The sequence below is a fragment of the Amborella trichopoda genome, chromosome 7, assembly GCF_054954075.1.
Source record: "Amborella trichopoda isolate Santa Cruz 75 chromosome 7, AtrichopodaSantaCruz75HAP2 v2.0, whole genome shotgun sequence".
NCBI classification, from domain to species: domain Eukaryota; kingdom Viridiplantae; phylum Streptophyta; class Magnoliopsida; order Amborellales; family Amborellaceae; genus Amborella; species Amborella trichopoda.
Window position 1 is genome coordinate 8,836,336 of NC_142342.1, and position 11,470 is coordinate 8,847,805.

General features: G+C 33.8%; 1 protein-coding gene across 1 annotated transcript; it reads left to right on the top strand.

The window, feature by feature from the left end:
- The first annotated feature begins 4,734 nt into the window (after positions 1 to 4,734).
- LOC18444130 (AWPM-19-like family protein) lies at positions 4,735 to 7,014 on the top strand. The gene is made up of 3 exons (XM_006854308.4): positions 4,735 to 4,988; positions 5,582 to 5,759; positions 6,592 to 7,014. Exons 1-3 carry the CDS (start codon positions 4,859 to 4,861, stop codon positions 6,821 to 6,823), a joined length of 540 nt encoding a protein of 179 aa, XP_006854370.1. The 5' UTR covers positions 4,735 to 4,858; the 3' UTR covers positions 6,824 to 7,014.
- Positions 7,015 to 11,470: the final 4,456 nt, after the last annotated feature.

Here is an 11,470-nt window from a genome sequence, read left to right on the forward strand (position 1 = left end):
TCGCATTCCAAAAAGAAGCCATTGTTCAAGAAATTGCAGTTAAAATTGTCGGGCTAGCAATATATGCCATGTAACCTTTGACTAAACAATCAAAGAAAAAAAAGAACATAAACTCTCTAAATCCACATCATGAGGATGCCATCAAAATCGAGTCAAACCAAAAGCCCATGGAAAATTTTCGCCAACATTGAATGATGAAAAGAAGAATTTTCCAACATTGAACAATGGAAGAAAATCAATTTTTTTTCTTTTTTTTTTTGTAGAAAGAGGGTTGGATAGAAAGAAGGGACCATATTCTAAAATCTATCTATTTCAAAGTCACGTGCTCTAGATTCTCTCTAAAGATAGGGTCCATTTTTATTCTTGTGACCGGTCTTTACCTCTTAACTGTAGCTTATAATAATATAGTCTAGATAGATATCATCAAATCCTGGTGAGAAATGATTGTCTACTAACTTCGAAAAGGATAAGTGACTTGGTGACCGCCTATCAAGTTTGCAGTGTCTAGAGATTTTTTTGGAAGTAGAGCATTTTTTATTGCTATGATCAAGAATGTAGTAATAAGGATAGGTCAATAAACATATATTGACATACAACTAAGGCAACTAATGCCTGGTTGATCTTCAAAGTAAAATGCCTCAAATCTACAATAACTGAGATTGGGATGATATTGATCTTTGGGAAAGTAACAGGAGTAATTCCTATGTCAGCTCAATGTATAAATCACTTTAGAGAGCACCTCGGGACCATAGTTTACTCGTACTCCCTCTTGTCAAATGACCTACTTGGGAGGATTTTTTTGATATGAAATATTAGTAACCATTGAAAAATTAGTTGATTATTCTTGAAAAACCAAATTGAAATTTGAATTTTTGCAAGGCTAAGATCTCACCATCTAAAATTTGGATGGTCTCATTGGATCACGAGTTATTATTTTTTTTCAAGTGCACAGAAGGTACAACTAGAAAAAAAAATTATTGGGGTTAATATATGGGTTGAAGAGGTTACATCTCCAAAATTTGAAGTAATAAAAGAGGTTTTGCTCAAAAGAGTTAAATTATAATTCAGTAGGAGTATAATATCTTTTGACATCACCTTGTTGCTTATTGTAATAGGGGTTTGCAGACATCATACCGTGGCCTAGCCTATTGGAGCGTTGCCCACCTCACACAAAAACCACTCCTTCACTTGGCAACTTTGGGCAAACTGCCCCGGCTGACTGCTAGAGATAAAAGATATGCCACTTCAGTTTTTTGCTATGAGGTTATGGTCTTGGATTTTGGGGTTGTTTGATTTGCAGTTGGTGCTCTCTAGAATGGTTGAGACTTTATTTGGCCAATATTCTTCGCCATCTTTCGCAAAAGTAAGGTGCATATCACTTTTTCAATACTCAGATCCTTGGGGTGAATGATCCACCCCATAGATCTGTGTGAACAATTTCGATTCGTCTAAATGGGTGATCCAAACCATATTAAAAAATAAAAAATAAAAATAGGGATTCAAAAAAAAGGAAAAAAATATAAAAAGTGAGTGTTATTGCTACAGTCAATACAAGGGGAAAATGAGTAATCACTAGAGTCCCTTGAGTTGATAACTCTTAACGAGAAATCAAGGGGGAAATGAGCCATTATGAGAGAGAAATGTTGGACATGTGGGTGAGACGGGGTAAAATAGAAGAATATCAAAAGAAAGTTCCAATCCCTTTAATTTCATATACGAATAATTCAGTTTCATAACATGATGTTAGCCTTGCTAATATGTTGTTTAAGCAAATTTATCATTGAGATACAAAGAAGCATAGGATTAAATAAACTATCTCTCCAATATATTAATATACTAATACTACGAGCCGAAGCATAACGTCAGCCCTTTTCTAATGAGAGAAAGGTTTCAAAGCCCTTCTAAACCGTAGGAAGAACTTGGTACAAAACGGAGAAACCAAATTCCTATTTATAGAAAGAAAGAGATTCAATTCCACTTAATGTGATTGTTTGAAGAGTTTTAACTCTTCAATCCTTAATCCGAACCAACCGGCATGCAATTGGATAACCAATAGCTGCTGCATGGTTTCATGGAGTCTGTTTGGGTTCCTCATGCGTCATACAACGCGTCTTCACCAGTGGCACAAATTCCAGTACACGTAGTCACTAGGCACATTAAGTCATATGCGCCAATTTACTAAAAGAAATGTTATCAGAGCCAAATTATCAGATACATGCCTTGTTATGTGGGTTTGCCCATAGCAAGTAAAAAGCAAAGAGGGCACCTAACTTGCACTAGCCCTTTATGCAAGGGCTAATGGTGCCTCTTGCACCAATACAGCATGTGAAGTATAAAGTACATCATCAAGCATTTTTTTGTCTTTTCACATATACTTTGTGTAATTTTTTTTTTTTTTTTAGAACACAAATGAAAATAACATCCCAATATTTAAGCATACTTTTCTTTATTGTATTATTTAATATAAAAAAAATAACCCACAATTTCTCTATTTACAAATAAGAGAAAACATACCTCCTAAAATACTAGAGTGCAAAGAAAATATTTCTTTAAAATAATGTCTAATATTTTTTATGTAAAACAAAGAGGAGCACATGTATTGTGCTCCTGTGGGAGCATATTGTGCGTCTACTTCTTCGCTCAAAAAGCCTATGGGAATTATATAATAAATGCCAGACGATTATTTTCAAAAGAAAAGAAAAAATTAAATTTTGATTTTTATAGCACTGAGATCTTCCCTTCAAAAATTGGACCATGCATATTCATTCTTGACGTATTAGTTTTTTTAGTATATAATCTTTTTTTTTTTTTTTTTTTTCAACTTACATTAATCTATAGGTTGTAGAAATTGCATCCGTAAAATTTGAGATTAAAAATGTTCCCATACATGTATTTTATCCAAGAGAGTAAATAAATAATATACTCCACATAAAGTAGAAAATCTTTTGACAACTAAGAATGTGCCTTATCATATGGATCAAGGCTTGCAAAAGCCGGATTCCCTCCAACGTCAACTGGGGAGTAACACTCAAGAGAGCATTAAGGTTCTAGAAAAATAGTCGCTCAAATGACATCATACATGTTTCCTCTAGAACGGTGAACATGTCATGAATGGAGGGCACATTCAGCTAACCTAAATTCAAGAGGCTAGGGATCCACTAAAATTTATTTTAGTAGGAAGCTCCATCGAAATCCTACAAGTGCTTCATCATACTACCAACTTTTCAATGGAAGTATCCAAAGAGCAAAAGGTGGTTTTGTACAACAACCTGTAAATCTATGTGCTCTCTCTTTTAACATAAAAAGTAGAAAAAAAGTTTATATAAGGTTGCAACCTTAAATTGTAGTGTTATATATGCAGTTCAAAAACCCATTGAAAAATATTATTTTAATATTAAAAACCCTTTAATTGATCATCTCGTCATTGAGATTAATGAATATGAAAAAAAAAAGATTGTGAGCTCTAGAAATAGGGCATCTTGCAACACATTATCTAGACCGTCTATTCTCATATGTTTATAGGTCTACTTGGTTTTAAGTATTTTTGGAGTTTAAATTTATAATTAGATATGAAAAATGGATTTTTAGATAATCTTAAGAATTTTTTACTCCAAAATTACATATTATGATAAAATTTGGAGGTGTGCCTTGATTGAATTGTTTAAGATTGCAACCTTATAGAAATCGCACCCTAAAAAATATATGGGTTATAATTTGTTTACCTAAAAAAAGGTTTTTTAAGCAATTCATAAACTCTAGCAAAAAGATATTCTATTCTTCCAGGAGTAGAATGCACAATCACTCTCTTGGATAAAACTTCACTTAGAACTAATTTCAAGAACCGATGTAATTTCGTTGACCTATAGATTAATCTAAATAAAAAATTTCTAGCTGCATTTTTTATTTACTTTTAAAAAAATAGAATGAAGTTTTTATAAAATTTAAATTTTATAAAAACAAAATAAAGCTTCACTTTAAGTCTTAATTCGAACAATACTTTCATCAATAAAAATATCTATAATAGTTCTAAAATTAGATAATAAAATTTGAAACTCAAATCGGAATGATTGATGTAACGGTTTTCAATATTTAAATTGTAATTCCTGATGAGTTATGAAGTGAGGTTTTACTTATTATCAAACTATTTTTTAAAAAATAATGTTTTTAGATCTGATAAAAGCCATTCAATTTTTAGATAGTAAAATTTAAATGCCAAAAAACTCGAATCTAAATTTTTTTATAGCTCCCAAAAAAAATTAGCATCGGCGTTACAGATCCATGTGCTCTCTCTATTCACTGGTTAGCATCTAGAAGTCACATAATTCACCTCAAAGCAACTTGGTCATTAAGATACATTAATCAATTCGAAGATAATATTAACCTCACAATTGGAAGAAAAAGAGTGTACTTTAATCATTACAGCAGGCATCAAGGGTCATTTCCAAAACAAGGCCTCATGCCACGTTTCATGCCATTGGTTGAAACATTTCCCTGAAGATAAGGCCAAATCATCTCCACTTTCCAAACCCTAATGCATGTCAAGAAACGGGCTTCCTGGTTATCCGGATTGCACGTTGTAAACCCTAGAAATCCCTTCGCCCATCACGACACGTGTAAGGGCACATGTAAGCGAGAGAAGATGCAACCCCCTCATGCTTTATATAAGACACCGCACACGTGTCTTTTTTCCTAAGCCCCAGTTCCCTATATATGCTCTAATTTCTCACTCTTTACCATCATGATCTAAAAAGAAAGAAAGGTGGTGTTCATTTGGAGGGAGGTAGGAGATTTGTGGGATAATTTTGGGGGGAGCAAGGGTTTTGAGTTTTGTGAATTTTGGTGGTGAAAAGGGGAAAAAATGGCTCAAACAGTTGGAAGGAATGTAGCTGCTCCTTTGCTTTTCTTAAATTTTAGTATGTATGTCATAGTTGTAGGCTTTGCTAGTTGGAACCTCAACAAGTTCGTCAATGGCCAAACCAATTTTCCAGGTACTCAAGATGTTTAGAGTTCAGTTAAGTTCAAAGTACATATTATATACGTGGTACTCAAAAAAAAAAAAAAAAACTAAGTTGGTGTGGTTTTTCTTTGTTTTAGTTGTGATACTTTGCATGGTGCTTCTAGTTGATGAATAAATGGTTCCTTGTATTTTATTGTACTCAAAAAAATAAAAATTTGGTGTGGTTTTTCTTTGTTTTAGTTGTGATGCTTTGCATGGTGCTTCTAGTAGAAGAATAAATGATTCCTTATATTTTGTTCTTTTTTATGGTGTTCATTATGGTACCAACTAAATTAGTAGATTTGTTTCTTATATTGTCACTATTTTTCTCTTTTCATAAAGTGCTTTTTTTGTAGTTTGCCAACATATGTCCTTTGAATAGGGGTATTTAAGCTGAGAAATGAAAAAGATTTTACCATTTTTCTTATTTGAATAACATCTTATCTAACCAAAAAAAAACAAAGAGGCCAAAACTGAATTTGTGAACATAAAAAGAAGGCTTAGCTAATGGTGCATGAGTGGTGGTGCTCTTATTGGAGAGGTGCTTTGTCACTTCTGGTTTGACAAAGTGAGGTTTAATTGTAGGTGTGGCTGGAAATGGAGCAACTCTGTATTTCTTGATATTTTCGATTCTAGCTGGTGTTGTTGGTGTGGCTTCAAAGCTGTTGGGTGCAAATCATGTAAGGGCATGGAGGAGTGATACCCTTGCGGCCACCGCCTCTTCTGCGGTTGTGGCGTGGGCAATTACTGCATTGGCTTTTGGGTGAGTTTTCCTTTTCGTTTGCTGCCTTTTTCATTTTGGGGAAATTTCATGCTAGTGAAATTTGGAGGTGGTCTCAAATAAATTTAGTGAGGATGGAGAATCTTATGAGGGAAAAAAAAAAAAAATTGTCTTGTTGTTAGTTATGGGAAGGTCTTATGAATACTTCCTGGACTTTTGTCTTTATTCTCGAAATCAGGGGAAAAAAAAATCGACATACAAAAGTGAGGAAGCTTTAAGGAAAAATTTAGTAAAAGCAGGGATATAGATGGTATTGTCCCCCCCGCCCTTCACCCTCACAAAAATGAGGTTTTTTGGTTTGTTCGTTACAAAATGATGTTTTGGAGGGGAGCATGGTTTTTGACCAAATCCGGATAGGGACCCTGGTTTCTTGTGACGAGACCCTTGTTTAGAGGTTATAAGCGGTGAGGAGAAATTGGAGCTAGTCCCCTTTTTTTTTTTTTTTTTTTTTTTTTTGTTTGGAGTTGATCCTACTGGGGAATCTTAAAATTTTTTTGATCTTTTGTTTTGTGGGGTACTTTTAACCGCAATTAGTTGTTTTATTAAATTTTTACTTTGAATATGTTTTGCTTTTTTGGGGGATTTTTTTTTTGTTTGTTTTTTTTTTTTTAATAATTTTCAGCTGCTGGAGTACACCACCCTACTCAGGCCGAGATAGTCGGACTGGCCGGGGCATCAGCCGGGTAGTAGACTCGAGTGCTAGGCCCAAGTCGAGTTTTCGAATATTCATCCCAAGTAGGATTGCGGGTGCAAGTGTACAGTATAGGTTGTCTAGCGACCCAGACCTTCATTGATCAGTGTGTGTGTTCTTTAGGTTTGCATGCAAGGAGATCGATGTCGGTGGTCACAGAGGATGGAGGCTGAAGGTGCTGGAGGCCTTTATCATAACACTCACATTCACCCAATTCCTGTATGTCCTGTTGCTCCATGCCGGACTAATTAGCAGCAAGTATGGACCAGGGTACAGGGACCCAGACTACGGCGCAGGCGCGGCGGCTGACCCAGCCGCTCCCAAAGCGGGTGGCGGTGTAGGCAGCAGGGTTTAACTTCACGTCCTCCCTCCACCATTCTGTCTCTCATTTGTGCAGTGTTTTCTCGACCATATTCTCTCTCATTTTGTGGTTCGACGTGCTGTAATGATCTTATCTTCTTTCCTTCGACTTGGTTTGCTTTTGCTGGGTTTGGGTTGTAAATTTGCCCTGTAAATATTTGTTGGTATTGAGACTGTTGCAATATGTATTGAATGGTGTACAGATGGTCTACTGTAGTGAAAGATGAATTTTGTTTTTTTTTTTTTTTGGTCCGACGTCACCCGAATGGGGTAACCTAAGGCAGTTGTGGGGAGCCTTAAAAAATTAGAAAAAAATTATAAGAAGTTTGATAAAATTTGTTTCGAATATGTTTGTGTGATTCCTCGTTTTGGTGAACATAAGAAAGCAATACAGGCAATGAATGGTTTTGTACTTGCAATTTTTTTGTGTAGTTTTTAAAATTTGGTCTGTTATTAATTTTTTATATCATGGTTAAAATATAGTTATTTGGATTTTTAATTTTTTAAATTTTCTATTTGTTATTTCCCTGCCTCTGGTGGTTGTTGTCCGCCCTTGTCTGGCTTGAGCCGTTTACCCAAAGTGGTGTGGTGTTATTTGGGATTGGGCCTAAGGTCTTTTGGACCTGGCCAATGATGGGTTTTTTGGGTGCGGCCTGTTGGATTTGGATTAAATTGTCTGGTCAGATTGGAAATATTTTGATTCGGACCTGGAATTGAAATTATCCATGGGATTTGGAATTGTATTTGCGTTGGGATCTGAATCAGTTGCCATCGAAACCCCTCCCCAAGAATTTTGTGCGCTGTAAAAAGCGGCAGTTTTTTACTCGATTTTATCTCGTACAGAGAAAATTTGGGCACAAGCTCAATTCCTCTGGAGTCATTTAGAGAAATTTCCTCCATTTTCTCATTTGGGAGGAGGGTGCGGTTTGTATGGAGCCGAGAAGGTGCTGTTTGTATGGAGCAAGGTTTTGAACGATCAAGTGAAACTTACATACTGAAATGGGGTTTCAATACTGCAAAATATAATTTTTTATCTATTTATAAAATTGTGAGTTTCGGCAAATGTGTAAAAGCAGGAAAATCTAGGGAAGTTGATAAAAATTTTGAAAATACGGTTCAAAAAAGCGTTCCAAAAACCTGAAATCTATGTTTTTTACGAGATGGGTTATTTCTTAAACTTGAAATGTAATTTTTTCTTGATATCGAGGTGATCGCTCTGAAGATATTTGGGCATTAAAGAGGTGGGCTCTAGAGGAAGTTTGAGCCCGCGAGTTGTCCTTTATGCAGGTGAGCCCTCGAGTTGAGATTTCCTGCGTCCTTGTGCAGTTCTGAGCCGGAAACTACGTGTTTGCCCGGAGACAAAATCAAAGACCGTGTCCAAGAAATGTACTCTAACAAACAAGCAGAAATCTCTCTATACAAACAAGCTTATGGAAAACCAATTCTCAGAAATAAGCCCTTTTATCCCACTAGAAACCCAATTTGGCTCTCTAAACCAACTCCTGCCTCTCTCTCTCTCTCTCTCTCTCTCTCTCTCTCTCTCTCTCTCTCTCTCTCTCTCTCTCTCTCTAGTCTCAAAGGCTCCCACTAACCTCAGGTCTGCTGCATTCGTGTCCCATTAAATAAGAGTTCGCCTTACATATCTCTGAATCAAGAGAGATTTAAGGAACCCTTAATGTTTTATGAGGAAAAGGACGGCCATTTTCCGGGGGTTTTGAAAGTTAAAAATATTATATAAAATTTATTATATATATATATATTATTTTGAAAAATGAGTAATGATCAAAAGATCATTATTAAAGTCGGTATTGATTTTTAAAAAAAGTACTCGTGGGATTTGATTTTTGTTTTATAGATCCATGATTTAATGGTGGGATTTGTTTTTTTATAGATTCGTGTGATATTTAATGATGGGATTTAATTTTTTTATAATTTAATGGTGATTTTTTGAAATTTATATAAATGGTCGTATAATTTCATTTTTTAAAAAAAATATATTATTTTAAAAAATTGGATCGGATCTGGCTTGGATCTACCGTTGAATTACCATTTAATTCTAAAATTTGGACTTGAATTTGAATTTAGAATCCATATTTGGATTCGAATGGGATCCAAATTTCAAGTTTTGTGATAGGTCCAATTTGCCTCCCTCACGTACTTGGAATGCGTAACAAGAGTCCGGTACGCTCTCTTTTTTCCGATTGGCATATATATATATATATATATATATATATATATATATATATATATATATATATATATATTTATATTTATATAGTGTATGAAAGAAAAAAAAACTAAATGAAGTATATTTAAATTATGATTAAATAAAGTTGAAAAATAGTGAAAAAAATATATTTTAAAAAATTGCTTTGTGTTTGGGTATTTTTTAATATTTTAAAAAATGATGAAAAATGTAAAGGATTTAAAATTGAGAATTTAAGGTTATTAACACTTTATAGTCTTTTATGAAATAAAAAACATTTAAACATACATTACAAACAATTTTTTTATTTTTTTGAATTTTATATATTATTTTTTGAGTTTTTTAAGTACCTAGGCGCCCGCCTGGTTACAGGCCGGTTCAGTGTTGCACCGGTTGAGTTTCCAAATAATGGTGTATACTGTCGTCAGGTCATTTAGCCTTTTTACAAGGGGGTTATAGCTATAAAGATATTATATGGCCATTTGATGGAGTTTGAGATTTTTTACTTTTATTTTTTTTTGTTTGTTTTCAATTGAATGATGCCACTGACTAATATTTAAATTTTGAAGCGCATGATTGATTACGATTTCCTCCTAGAAGTGGTTCTTTAAGGTAGTAATGTGTTTTCTGGTTGGTGAATTGATATATTGAGGTATATTAAGGTTAATCTGAAACTATTTTTGGTGTTGGGTTTTGTATATCCACTGTATCCCAAAAGTTTTTCTACTCTCGTGGGAATGTACTATACCCTCGTGGATAGCTTTATGATCTCATATTTTCGGGATGTGATATTTAGAATCTGATAAATAATTTTAGAGAAAAAAAAATAATACATTTAGGGCGGAGAACGGGTTGGATCTGTTTTGAATCCACTGGGATTTAGATTTGGATCTGAAAAGTATACATAAAATTTGCATTGGATTTAGGCCTGATTAGATCTAGAATATTTGGATCTACATCCAGATCTGAAAATTATATAAGAGATTTGGATCTAGATCCTATTGGATATAAAAAAAATTATTTTATATATAAAATAATATATAACAAAAAATATTATATAATATATAGATAGGGAAAGTATTCAAAGGGACCATTTGCCTTTTGTATAATGAGGTTATAGTCGTTCATCCTTTTGATTTCAAATTGGGTAATTGTAGGAGGATCATTGGACATATTTAATGGTCAAAAAAGATATTTCTCAGATTTTATGACTAACTCAAAGTTATCTAATTTGACATCCAATAAGTAGACTAACCCAAAGTCATCTAATTTGACATCCAATAAGTAGAAATGATTGTGACATCTTTATACTAAAGATAAATAGTTTTATTATATATATATATATATATATGTATGTATATAATAATGAGAAAAGTTTCTATACTACAATATATAGCATTTTAATAACTAGGTCGGATCCAGATCGGAGCCACCTATTTTAGGATTCGATTTTAATTACTATTTGGATCAAATTTTTTGGATCCGATTGGATTTGGATTTGACATGTCGGCTTTAAATCTTAGATCCATATCAAATTTGGATAGGATCTAAAATTGGAGATTCGGATCCGAACTAGGTAAATGAGACTCTTTCCCTTTCTACATGGTTTAGTCGATATGAGTTTGGGGACTCGTGGAAACCTTATCCAAGGTTTACTTTTTAAACCTAGGATATAGAGTCCTTATTTCGAAGATATCAGTCTCATCAGTGATATGTGGTCACTTGAATAAATAGGTATAATTATGTATAGATAGGGATCCTTATGGTTTAAAAGTCTTGTAATTTTACATGGACGTTTATTTTTTGGAGTATATATAATATTCATCTTTAGTATAAGGTGGTTGCAATTAATTTTGATTATTGGATGAGAAATTAGATGACTTCATTTATTCTACCGATCAAGCCCAACTTTAAACGAAATTTTCTCGAATTTTATGACATACTCAAGTTATTAGATTTCACATTGGATGGTTGCAAGTAATTGTGATCTTTTTGTATCAAAAGTAATACAATCTATTATTTTTCAAATAATCTCATTGTATACATTCCCTTTATTGCGGGACTGCCACTTCAAATGCCGGACCGCAACTTTAAAACACCGGATCGCCCATTCTAGTAAAAAATAATTTCCGAACCGGTCGCCAATTCAAAATGCCAGATCGTCCTCTCCAATGAAAATAATTTGTTAGGTAAGAGAAGGGTATTTTCATCCAAAACAAATGAACTTTTGTATGGAGGTATTTGCTAGGAAAGTTAGGTGGGGTAAAGTACTTAAAAAGTTTATTTTTGGGGGGTTTTTGCAATTTTCCCTATATTTTAACTGCATGGGGTCCTAAAACACTAAAAAAAGTTAGTTCAAAAGGGTCAAAAGTTTGGATAGTTTAAATATAAAGAAATTATGAAAAATGCAATTTGATGTTGCTGTATCATAGATAA